This window comes from Callithrix jacchus, chromosome 4 (assembly GCF_049354715.1).
Source record: "Callithrix jacchus isolate 240 chromosome 4, calJac240_pri, whole genome shotgun sequence".
Taxonomy (NCBI): Eukaryota; Metazoa; Chordata; class Mammalia; order Primates; family Cebidae; genus Callithrix; species Callithrix jacchus.
In genome coordinates, this window is record NC_133505.1 from 85435821 (window position 1) to 85449402 (window position 13582).

At 35.4% G+C, this 13582-nt stretch overlaps 1 protein-coding gene across 7 annotated transcripts in view; it reads left to right on the top strand.

Annotated features, from left to right (window-relative positions):
- The window catches only part of TTK (TTK protein kinase), a 119822-nt gene that overhangs the window by 74070 nt on the left and 32170 nt on the right, over window positions 1-13582 (top strand). For all 7 annotated transcript variants that reach the window (XM_035297701.3, XM_035297703.3, XM_078370708.1 and 4 more), the window contains 8 exons: window positions 704-926; window positions 1273-1379; window positions 3894-4037; window positions 4519-4633; window positions 4804-4876; window positions 4965-5059; window positions 6373-6460; window positions 7541-7664. In XM_035297701.3, the coding sequence (XP_035153592.2) occupies window positions 704-926; window positions 1273-1379; window positions 3894-4037; window positions 4519-4633; window positions 4804-4876; window positions 4965-5059; window positions 6373-6460; window positions 7541-7664 (969 nt within the window). The remainder of the gene's footprint in view (window positions 1-703; window positions 927-1272; window positions 1380-3893; window positions 4038-4518; window positions 4634-4803; window positions 4877-4964; window positions 5060-6372; window positions 6461-7540; window positions 7665-13582) is intronic.

The window sequence follows — 13582 nt, forward strand, 5'->3', positions numbered from 1 at the left end:
GTTATCCTTGCTGTTTCTGTAGGTGGGGGTTCCACAGAGAGAAACCTGACAGTCACAAGAGGTCCAATAAATTCCAACGCTCTAGACCGTGTTAGCTATGAGTTTGTTGGACCAAGAAATTATCAGGCCCTCTAGGAGAAATATAGGTTACTTGCAGAGAAGAAAATGATCATAACAGTTGTTTATTTTTTGTAAAGCTGGTTTGGTTGTTTTACAAGTAAGTATGAGGTATACAGAGATAATGTTTGATGGGTAAAGTTGTAAAGAAGGTTATGTTAGGACTGGAGCAGTAAGTTTAATGAATAAGTCATTGATGGGAAAATTTTCTAGGAAAGTTAGTACAAGTGGCAGTGGGAGAAACCTAGTTTTCTTTGGATAGATAGGATGCTAAAATTATAATTATCCTGCAACAGTGTAAGATTTTCTTAAACTATATACAATTTTTAAAGGCTACTTAAAAAACACTTTCAATTTTTTTTTCTTCCCATCAAAATATGTAGCTTTTGGATAAAATATGCCTTCATAAAAGATAAATATATAGTAAATAAGTTACTTATGGGAATTTTTACAATTTTAAAAACTATTACAAGGACTTTATGTACATTGATAGAGTACAAATGCTTGGCTATATTGTGAAGGAAAAATGAAATTTTGCATTTGTTTTATGTCTTCTGTTGTGATATATTTTGTTCCTCTTGTTTAGATAACTCGGGAACTGTTAACCAAATTATGATGATGGCAAACAACCCAGAGGACTGGCTGAATTTGTTGCTCAAACTAGAGAAAAACAGTGTTCCTCTAAGTGATGTTCTTTTAAATAAATTGATTGGTCGTTACAGTCAAGCAATTGAAGCGCTTCCTCCAGATAAATACGGCCAAAATGAGAGTTTTGCTAGAATTCAAGTCAGATTTGCTGAATTAAAAGCGTAAGTATTAGCATTTTAACTATGTTACATAATATGTAGCTGCATCACAAAGAGAGAAAATAAAAGCATGTCAGTATTAATTGTGAGAAAATTAATATTTTTTAACCAAATCGTTTTACTTATAATTAACAAGAGATGGATGTAAACTCTTTACTATGTACATGTTTCCACAAAAGTTTACTTATACTTTAAACTGCCTAAAAAGTTTTTGAAAAAATAACTTACTAGTATTTAATTTTATCCACAGAAAAAAGCAATACCCCATGTCTTTTGGAAAACTGAAGCATTATCAAATTTAAGTAGCTACATTATTTTTCTTAAATTTTGACACAATCTTTTATTACAGTATTCAGGAACCAGATGATGCACGTGACTACTTTCAAATGGCCAGAGCAAACTGCAAGAAATTTGCTTTTGTTCATATATCTTTTGCACAATTTGAACTGTCACAAGGTAATCTGAAAATGTCAAATTCAAATTTTAAGTGAAGGATAACTTATTACAACTTACATCCTAATATTAAATCATATATATGAAGTGGAAATTAAGGCAAAAGACATTAAAGTTGATCAGATGAGAATATGGGGCAGTGGGGGGAGGGAAATGCCACCTAAACGTAAATGCAGAGAATATCTGTTACACTAGCCTTTCCGTGTATGAAGAATAATCCAGGGAAATGAGTGTGAACATTGTGTGTGTGCTACTAGTTAGATTCAGGAAACATCTAAAGGAAAAGTATCTTCTTCACTGAGCATTTGTAAGAAGAAGGATATAAGATGGCAGATCACAAGATCAGGAGTTCGAGACCAACCTGACCAACATGGTGGAACCCTGTCTCTACTAAAAATACAAAAAATTATGTGGATGTGGTGCTTCAGCCTTCAGCTACTCGGAAGGCTGAAGCAAGAGAATCACTTGAACCCAGGAGGTAGAGGTTGCAGTGAGGCAAGATCTTATCACTGCACTCCAGCCTGGGCAACAGAGTAAGACTCTGTCTCAAGCTTACATAAACTTATGCTATGATTTCATAGCACCAAAATCTACATTAAAATATAGCTGTATAACTTATAACTTGGTGGTCAAGTAAACTATAGAGAGAGAGGGGGAGATGAGAGAGAGAGAGAGAGAGAGAGAGAGAGAGTGTGTGTGTGTGTGTGTGTGTGTGTGTGTGTGTGTAGCATTAATTGGTAGTTCTTTAAAATAAAAAACTGCTGCAGAAACTCTTTCTTGCCCACTTGGTTCTTTATAGTCTGGATTTTTTGGGTAGGACCAAGGTAATCTCTTCCTCAGACATTTTTAACCTGGCCTTTTCTTAGTCTTTTCTCATCTTCTGGGGCCTTTGAATAAGCAGTCTGCCGTCTGGCCAGGTATTTCCATTCTTCCTGTGCCTTGTTTCCTCTGCAACTGTGATCCAGTTTACTGCCAGTGATAAACATTCACCCTAGCAGAATCCTCATGATGGTTTCCATAGCAGGGATTAGTCACTGGAGAGTATTCTCCAGGATTGAGGCTGGAGAAAAGAATTATATAGCACAGAAATGATTTGAGAACCCTGAATTTTTACCTATTCAGATGACTTCTGAGTAGGTCATCATCTTCTCCAGTATGTTCTTGGCACTGTCAGGTTACTTTTTAAAACTGTTATCCCTTTCTTGCCTAGAAAATTGATGCCTTCTTGCTTGTTAGAGAAAATTTGGCAAGATGTGTTTTTCTCCATTCTACTTATTGTAGCCTCTCAATAACAACCATAAATTTTTCACACATAAATATTGAAACTCTTAAATTGAGTTATCTGTAGAAAAGACGAACTTTATCTGTACCACTTTATCTGTAATGTGATAGTAATGCACAGTGATGCACTATGGTCAAATGCATTGTACAGTATTGCAGTGTGGTCAGATTATGATTATTTTGAGCACAGTTGATGGCTTGGCTGTCAGGAAATAATGCAACGTCCCTGAAATCCTGTGTACAGTCTGATGTGTATGTATTTTTATAGGGATGGAGGACATTTCAGTTTATACCAGATTTTTAAATCTCTGATCTCAATACTAAGCTCTCATTAATTAAGCTTCTTAATTCTAATCTAAGCCTTTCTCACTTTTCTTGTGCTAAAATACACAATACGTGAAATTCTACCACTACTCAATAAATTCAGGCTTAATCACTATCCGCTATATTTTTAAAAATTTATAAACTACCAGAAGGTAGAGGTCATTTCTTAAGCATTTTTATACCCTAAGTGCCAAGTGCACAGCATAGCTCAGTGGCTCCCATAAGTGTTGATAATATTCTGTAAGATGTGTGATGTATACATTTAATATTTATAAGTCAGTTACTAGGTGTAAGTTTACCAATTTTTTTGGTAATTTGACCATACTCAGAAAGGTATTTATGATAGTTTCTCAGTTATTCTGCCTTCTTTTGCAGGTTGGTATACCCGAGTGCGATAGCTAAATCTGTATTTGTTATGTTTTTCCCCCAAAAGTCCTTTTGATGGAAGATGCTCTTTAACAAAAGACATCATTCTTCCCTTAACTAAATGTCATTATGAATGATACTTATTACAGCATGTTGTAAGAGACTGCTGCTCTTGGCAGTTTTGTAACATCTAGAATACACTCCTGTTTCTAACTGTTGTGCTTGGCCTTTGCTGTCCCCTCTTGGTAACTGCTTTGTTAACACTTCTGTTACTTCAGAAAGTGGACAGTAGTGATAAACTAATCCACAATTATGTCAGCTACGTATTTCAAGGAAACTATTTGGTATATATTGTTATCAGAAGAGAGTTGATTATCTGCAGAAGAAGTGAGAGATTGTTTATTTTCCTGTGAAATAAAGTACATGAGCCTTGGAATAAATATTTTTGCTTAAATCTTTTTATTTTCCTAGGTCCTGATGAATAAGTACCTGGGTGGTGGGTGAAAATTATCGGCTAAAAATGACAGTGATTTTTTGGTTTGTTAGGTAATTTCAACAAAAGTAAACAACTTCTTCAAAAAGCTGTAGAACGTGGAGCAGTACCACTAGAAATGCTAGAAATTGCCCTCCGGAATTTAAACCTCCAAAAAAAGCAGCTGCTTTCAGAGGAGGAAAAGAAGACTTTATCATGTAAATATTAATGTATACTAATACTTTTTAGTGATAGGTAGTACCTCAAATAAAGATTCAGGATAGTATTTTGTAGAAAAATATTATTTATTGTAGAATGGTCAAAATCTAAGATTAAATTATAAAGAAGGTAAGACTTTGAGAAGTAAAAAAGTCTTTACAATCCTGTGCAAATTTATCTTTTTTTTTTTTTGGCTAACCTTTCATTGTTAACACATGAAAAACAACTCTAAGCAAGAGAATGTTTTTTTTTTTGCTTTTAGAAATAGAGAATGTGCTTTTACTCTGAGGAGATAGTTACATAATTTAAGAGAATTCTAAGAAGTTGTTACAGAATTATCTTGGTAACATCTTCGTGTCTGCATATCTTACTTGGGGACAAGTATTTACTGTGAATTGACTTTTTAAATATTTATAAGATTACTTTTTTGTACTTTTTAAATTTCTTACAAATTTAATCATAGTTTCAAAATTTTTACAGCATCTACGGTATTAACTGCCCAAGAATCATTTTCCAGTTCACTTGGGCATTTACAGAATAGGATCAACAGTTGTGATTCCAGAGGACAGGCTACTAAAGCCAGGTTTTTATATGGGTAAGGAAACTGAAGCAGTTTTCTATGTAAATACATCTGTGGTTTTTAATGTAACTACATGTATCTACGTGTATGTTTTCATATGTGTGGTAATACTATTTCGCAGTAGAGTAGAAGTACATATTAATATTATCCTTTGAAAAATTGGGGGGTATTTTCTTTCTGTTTAGAGAGAACATGCCCCCACAAGATGCAGAAATAGGTTCTCGGAATCCATTGAAACAAACTAACAAAACTAAACAGGTAAGTTATTTTCAGTCTGCTTGATTAAGGTGGTCATAGTTAAGTTTTATTTCCTAGTTGGTCATTCAATCTTTCAAAATATTTTTAGTCATGCCCATTTGGAAGAGTCCCAGTTAACCTTCTAAATAGCCCAGATTGTGATGCGAAGAGAGATGATTCAGTTGTACCAAGTTTTATAAAAAGGTATGTTGAATTTTAATTTTTAAAATTTGTTGTCCATATGTGAAGACTGATGGCAGAATGGTCTTAAAGTCCTTTACTGAGTAATAGTAATTATGATTAAATTTTTATTCAGCTTTAGAAGATAATAAGTCTAAATGCTGTCAGGAACAAAGAAATGAGTGGAGAAAATGACTTTGCTTTTTTACTCATTAAAAGTATTCATTAAAGGAACTTTAAGAAATAGGAAAAAATATTAAATCAGCATTAAGCTTAAAAGACATGATATTTGAGGATTTCTCACTTATGGGTAGGCTCTCTAATAAGAATCTCTTCCTGTTGTGTTTGAGAGTCTCCATAATGGGTGGAAGGAGGTCTGGGAACAAATACTTGCTACGAATATTTCCAGGGGAGAATCACTGTTAGTGGGAAAGATGGTTATTCATTCTTTTGCTTTAATCTAAGGCTTCAAGAAGTGGGACAGATTAGATAGAGATGAAATACTGTTTATCACATCCAGTGTGTTCCCCTTCCTTCAATTTGCATGTTTATTCCCTGTTAAGAAATGGGCATGTAGCATCTAGGTCAGCTAAAGGAGAGTTTTTTTGGTCTATTCTTAATTCTGATCACTATAATATTGTTTATGTTGGAAAAGGCTCCTTACAGTCCAGAGAACCATTTTGCAAATTAACTTTAGAAATACAACAGACTTTTTTTAGTTAGCATCTTTTATAATTACATTTCTATTATATTTAGACTTGACTAAACATTGACATTAAAAGAACATTTTGGTCATCAAGGTTAAGCTTTAAAGTCTTATCACTGTCATTTCATCTTGTTTGTCTCTATTTCCAATACCTAGCTCAAGAATAAAGGAAACTTTCTCCTACTCCCAAAAATTAAAAACAAAAACAGAAAACTCCAGCCATTTTCTTGGTTCCTATTATTGATAGACAGTGCTGGGTACTGTGGAGGCCCACAGAAGTGCTTATGCCCTGGTTCTTATCCTTTACCTATTTGTAATCAGAAATGTATTTTCATCTATATACTTTGTGTTTCCCACAGTCTAACCCTGATTCCAGTTGTTACTTATTAGATAATAAAGAAGTAGGGAACCACCTATCTCTGTCACTTTTGTCATTGCCCAGCAACTAATTTTGTTAGCTAAGTCACCTTTGTATTGGAATTATGTCACTTCAAGAAATGTCCTTGTAAGAGATTTTTTTTCAATAAAATGTATGTATATTGTTAAAAAGCCAACTTAAAAGATGAAAAAATACATTGAAAATATTTTTTTCAAATTTAATATTAAAATTATTTTGTTTCATGGGTAAAAGACAGATCTCTAGATCAGGATGCAGAGATTTGGTTGTGCCTGGATCTAAACCAAGTGGAAATGATTCCTGTGAATTGAGAAATTTAAAGGTATTTTAATTCTATATCATTATATGAAGTAAGGGTTCCTGATCTGGGAGGATCAGGATACAGGGAGCTTTTTCTGGGGAAAGGACTTACAAGTAGTTCATATGTCTGCAGTAGTGTTCCAAGAGGTGTGGGACTACCAGTGGGAAGTTTGTATGTTTCTCCAAGGTTAAGGTGGTAGAGCCAGGATCAACGATCTCTTAAGAGAATCATGAAGTAATATTTATTAGGGATGTGTTTCAGCAGATGAATTGCCCTGGGTTTGAGAATACATGACTGGGGGAGCTATTGCCCCCAAGTTTTGTTTTTTGTTATGTTTAATCATATGGTTCTGGTAAGACATCTTAGAAAAAAAATGAGAGTAAATTGTATTGAGGCAGAGGTGAGGACATAAATAATCAATCCTGACCTCCTGAAATGGCAGAGCAACTTTGTGTGGACTTCAAAGAAAGGAAATAATTTTACTTCCTGGTACACTGTGATTTTTAGTGGCTATACTATTGCTATAATTGAGTTAAACCCCTGGTATCATGATTTGGATCTTTTCGATTTTATATTCTTTGTTAATGCCTCTCTCTTTCACCATCTATGCTTTAAGTATTAATTTTTTCTAATCCTGGCTGTCCTAGAGAACAGTACATAATTGTGTCAAAAAGATTGCTGTCTGGATTTAGAGTAACTACTGTCTTAAGTACAGATACTAATTTTGACTGTTATTTTTGGTGATAAAATAGCAATCACAGTAACAAAATACTTAAAAATTTTTTTCTTGTCACGAGGCATACTCTGTTGAATTCAAACTTTCCAATCCTTTACATTTTTAAGTGAAATACATTTTAGCAATTGATTAATATATCCATTGAAAGTAAATTTGCTAGATTTATGGTTATGACCCTTCACATTGCTCTAATAAATAATTCAGGCAGTTAACCTTTGTTGGGAGTTTGTGAGTCTACATGTAATTACAAGAAAAAATTTTACAAGCAATCTGTATGTAGATAAGACTTTACTACATTGAACCGTAAAAGAAATTAGTACTACTACTGTTTATGGGACTTTATTTGATTTTTTTTTTTCATGTAGTCTGTTCAAAATATTCATTTCAAAGAACCTTTGATGTCAGATGAAAAGAGTTCTGAACTTATTATTACTGATTCAATAACTCTGAAGAATAAAACTGAATCAAGTCTTCTAGCTAAATTAGAAGGTAAGAGTGTCTAAATCAGTAGACTTATTTCTTTAGTTAAGAAAACCATTTGATAGCTTGAAAAAGCAGACCAACCACCTAAGAATTACGATGTGAAACTGTATCTATGTTCTTTAATCTTGAATTTCGATTCATTTATATAGGGTGTATGAAAAGTATTGAATCCTGTAGCAAAGGAAGTTTATTTGCCTAAAAGGTGCATAAAAGAAAGAGTGGAGGGAAAATGCAGTGGAACTGAGTTATTTTTCTCAGCGGGCTTGACAGATACTTTCTAGAAGGGATATAGAAGATGTTCTTATATGACAGCTCTCATCTTTTTTCAAGCATTTGGTTTTCCACTGCATGGGTACTGTGATAAATTTTCTAGGGATAGATAAGTGAATAAAAGAGTGTCCCAAGGAGGTTGCAGTTCAGTGTGGGAGATTCAGAGATACATAAATATAATGCTGAATAGAGTGTAGAGATTGTCATGAGAGCCACATAAATGAAATGCTATGAGAATTCAGAAGAGGGAGAAATTAAGGAACTAATTTAGTTTAGGAGAAATAAGGAAAAATTTTGTGGTGATGGTGAAGTTTGAAGAAACAAAAATTAGGATTTAAATGGGGGGAAATAATAGAGTATTTCAGATGAAGAGGATGACACAGACAAAGAATAAAATGTTTCAGGAACAAGAGACTGTCTAGTTATGCTTCAAGCTGTAACATAGGTAGTATGCAAACAGGAAATAAGACTAGGTGGACTTTGAATGTCATTAGGTTCTTCTTTTAGAATTCAGGGTACCATTAAAGATATTTAAACGGATCCTTAATAGGATGATCATTGTCCAGAAGTTGCCAGATTGGATGTATTAATTTTTTATTTGTTTTAATAGGACTCAGGAGGAACTTTGGGACAAAGTGAGGCTTGCTCTAATGTTTGCCAGGGACTTTGCTGAAAGTCAGTTGTCCAAAGAATGCCTCAGTCCCAGGCAAACAGGGACGTACACAAAACATTATTTTGGTTGGGAACAGATTCTTATTCCTAGCATTTGGTGGAAAGTGTTTACATTTCATATTTTCTTGGCATCTATCATAACGGATATGATTGAGAAAATAATCTTTATCAAATATGCTTGTTAATACTCTTAATACCTAATTGAATGTTTTTAAGTGAATGCTATTGTTTATCAGTAATACTTTATTAATATAATAAAGGATACAGTCAGAAAGCTGCAAAAATCACTAATACCCAGATCAAAAAGTAGAACATTACTAGCACTTCAGGAACCTCCTTGATCCCCCTCCTAATCAGTAACTCTCTTCTTCCAAATGTAATCACTTTTCTGATTTCTGACACCACAGAATGAAATAACACAGTGTGTATTCTTGTGTTTGCTCCCTCACTGTTGTTTGTGGAACTTATCCATTTTTTATGATGTATACGCTGTTGATTTTTCTTGCCATATAGTATTTAATTGGTGTAAATATACTATAATTTGTTTATTCACATGTACATGGATAACAATTTTTTGTCTAATGAATAATGCTGCTATGAATATTTTGGTGTCTTTTGATTCACATATATACAAATTCTGTTGAGTGTATTCTAAGAGTGGGATTGTCGGGTCACAGGATATGCATGTTTTCAGCTTTGGAAGATAGTGCCTAACGGTCTGTAAAGTGGTTGTACTAACCTTAGACCAGCAGTTACGTTGCTCCTGCCCCTGTCCTTTCCAGTCGTTGTATTGTTGGCTTTTAATTTTAGACACTCTGATGCTATCTAGTGGTATCTGTCTCACTGTGGTTTTAATTTGCAGTTCGTATTTCCTTAATGTCTCCTATCTAACGTTTGTTTCATGTATTTATTGGTCATGTGGATACTCTCTTGTAACATACTGCCACTCTGTCACCCAGGTTGCAGTCTCGCTGATTTTTCTATTTTTTTTTTCTTTCTTTCGTTGATTTTTAAGAGGTATTTATATGATCTGGGTATAAATCATTAGTTGGAATATGTGCTTGTAAGGGAAAAAACATAATTATTTTTCTTTCCCTTTTTAGCTTCTTAGTTGACACTCTCCTGAAAATACAAGTCTGATTAACAATAGAAAAACAAGCAGAAGTTTGTTAACATATGCTCTACCCATCACCTGGGAAGGTTCACCTCAGAAGTATTTCTTTCCAAGCCTTGGATTTGCTTAAATGGTGTTTTAACAAAGAGCCATAAATCTTAAATATTGGCAAGACAAAGGAGAGAACAGTTCCAATCTTTAAAAGCAGGAACATGTGGAAAGATAGTAAAATTTGTTTCCAGATTTTTCTGGTTCCTGCTGGTGCTTTCTAGCCCAAGAAGCAAGTGTTTTCTCCAGTAAGGAAGTATTTCTGTCCTGCCATCAGGCCAGATATTTCCCTTTTTTTTTTTTTTTTTTGAGACAGAGTTTCTTTTTTGTCACCTAGGCTGGAGTGCAGTGGTGCGATCTCAGCTCACTGCAGCATCCGCCTCCCTGGTTCAAGTGACTCTTCTGCCTCAGCCTCCCAAGAAGCTGGGATTATAGGCATGTACCACCACACCCAGCTGTTTTTTTGTGTTTTTAGTAGAGACGGGGTTTTGCCATGTTGGGCAGGCTCGTCTCGAAATCCTCACCTCAGGTGATCTGCCCGCCTCAGCCTCCCAAAGTGTTGGGATTACAGGCATGAGCCACTGTGCCTGGCCAATGTTTTCATAATTTTTAGGTTTATCATTTTATCTTTCACCTTCTGGTTTATATTTTTCCTGAGTTTAATGTTTACATATGTGTAAGATCAAGTGTCAGGTTTCATTATTTTTCTTATAATGGATATTCAGTTGACCTGGCACCATTTATTGAAAATATCCCAGCTACTTGCGAGGTTGAGGCAGGAGAAATGCTTGAACCCGAGAGGCTGAGGTTGCAGTGAGCTGGGATCATGCCACTGCACTCTAGCCTGGGCGACAGAGAGAGTCTCTGTCTCTAAAGAAAAGAAAACAAAATCCTTCTTTATCTCACTGACTTGTTGTAAATTAGTAGATTCTATGTATGGTTTCTGGCTTTGGATTCTTTTCCATTCCATATTCATTTTTGTCTTTTTATTTTTTTGAGACAGGGTCTTGCTCTGTCATCCAAATTGTCGTACAGTAGTGTGATCACAGCTTATTGCAAACTCTGCCTCCTGGGCACAAGTGATCCTTCTATCTCAGCCTCCTGAGTAACCTGGGACTTATAGGCATATGCCACCATGCCTGGCTCATTTTTTAATCTGTTGTAGAGACAGAGTCTTGCTGTGTTGCCCAGGCTGGTCTCAAACTCCTGAGCTCAAGCAGTCCGCCCACCTTAGCTTTTCAAGGTGCTGGGATTAAAAGCATAAGTCACCATACCAGGCCTAATGCTATCTTAATAACTGCACTAAGTCTTGATATCTATCAGTGTAAATTTTTCAACTTTGTTCTTCAAGACTATTTTGGCTATTCCTGGCCTTTGGATTTCCATGTAAATACTACCATCTATGTTTTGGATACTGCTTTTTTTTTTTTGACGGAGTTTCGCTCTTGTTACCCAGGCTGGAGTGCAATGGCGCAATCTCGGCTCACCGCAACCTCCGCCCCCTGGGTTCAGGCAATTCTCCTGCCTCAGCCTCCTGAGTAGCTGGGATTACAGGCACGCACCACTGTGCCCAGCTAATTTTTTGTAATTTTTAGTAGAGACGGGGTTTCACCATGTTGACCAGGATGGTCTCGATCTGTTGACCTCGTGATCCACCCGCCTCGGCCTCCCAAAGTGCTGGGATTACAGGCTTGAGCCACCGTGGATACTGCTTTTAAAAATTGGGATTGGGATTGATATTTGATTGAATGTATAAAGAAATTTGGGGAAAATTGACATCTTTACAATTAAGTTTTATAGCCCAATAACCTAGCATATCTTTTCATTCATTTAAAGAAATGAGAGAATTATTTTCTATGTAGACATCTTGTGTATCTTTTGCTAGAGGTATTCTTGAATTTGTTTTTTTTTATATACTTTAAGTTCTGAGGTACAAGTGCAGAATGTGCAGGTTTGTTACATAGGTATACATGTGCCATGGCAGTTGGCTGCATCCATCACCCCGTCATCTACATTAGGTATTTCTCCTAATTTTATTCCTCCCATAGTCCCCCACCCCCTGACAGGCCCCTGTGTATGATGTTCCCCTCCCTGTGTTCATGTTTTCTCATTGTTCAACTCTCACTTATGAATGAGAACAAGCGGTGTTTGATTTTCTGTTCTTGTATTAGTTTGCTGACAAGGATGGTTTCCAGCTTAATCTGTGTCCCTACAAAGGACATGAGGGCCTTATCCTTTTTTGTGGCTGCATAGTATTCCATAGTGTCTGTGTGCCACATTTGCTTTATCCAGTCTGTCATTGATGGGCATTTGGGTTGGTTCCAAGTCTTTGCTATTGTAAACATTGCCAGAAAAACATACCTGTGCATGTATCTTTCTAATTGAATGACTTATATTTCTTTGAGTATATAATACCCAATAATGGGATTGCTGGGTCAAATGATATTTCTGGTTCTAGATCCCTGAGGAATTGCCACACTATCTTCCACAATGGTTGAACTAACTTACACTCCCACCAACAGTGTAAAAGTGTTCCTATTTCTCCACATCCTCTCCAGCATCTGTTGTCTCCTGACTTTTTAATGATCGACACTCTAACTGGTGTGAGATAGTATCTCATTGTGCTTTTGATTTGCATTTCTCTAATGACTAGTGATGATGAACTTTTTTTCATGTTTGTTGGCCACATAAATGTCTCCTTTTGAGAAGTGTCTGTTCATATCCTATGCCAATTTTTTGATGGGGTTGTTTTTTTCTTGTAAATTTGTTTAAGTTCTTTGTAGATTCTGGATATTAGCCCTTTGTCAGATGGGTTGCAAAAATTTTCTCCGATTTTATAGGTTGCCTGTTCACTGTGATGATAGTTTCTTTTAATGTGCAGAAGCTCTTTAGTTTAATTAGATCCCATATGTGTATTTTGACTTTTGTTGCCATTGCTTTTGGTGTTTTAGTCATGAAGTCTTTGCCCATGCCTATGTCCTAAATGGTATTGCCTAGGTTTTCTTCTAGTGTTTTTATGGTTATGTTTAAATCTTTAATCCATCTTGAGTTAATTCTTGTATAAGGTGTAAGGAAGGGATCCAGTTTCAGCTTTCTGCATATGGCTAGCCAGTTTTCCCAACACCATTTTTTAAAAAGAGAATCCTTTCCCAATCGTTTGTTTTTGTCAGGTTTGCCAAAGGTCAGATGATTGTGGATATGTGGCATTATATCTGAGGCCTCTGTTCTGTTCCATTGGCCTATATATCTGTTTTGGTACCAGTACCATGCTGTTTTGATTACTGTAACTGTGTAGTATAGTTTGAATTCTGGTAGTGTGATGCCTCCAGCTTTTTTTTTTTTTTTTTTTGCTTAGGATTGTCTTGGCTATGTAGGCTGTTTATTTTCCATATGAAATTTAAAGTAGTTTTTTCCAGTTCTGTGAGGAAAGTCAATGGTAGCTTGATGGGGATAGCACTGAATCTATAAATTACTTTGGGCAGTATGGCCATTTTCACGATATTGATTCTTTCTAACCATGAGCATGGAATGTTTTTCCATTTGTGTCCTCTCTTGTTTCCTTCAGCAGTGGTTTGTAGTTCTCTTTGAGATCCTTCACAAACCTTGTAAGTTGTATTCCTTTAATTCTCTTTGTAGCATTTGTGAATGGGAGTTCACTCATGATTTGGCTCTCTATTATTGGTGTATAGGAATGCTTGTGATTATTGCACGTTGATTTTGTTTCCAGAGACTTTGCTAAAGTTGCTTATCAGCTTGAGGATATTTTGGGCTGAGACAATTGGGTTTTCTAAATATATTATCATGTCATCTGCAAATAGAG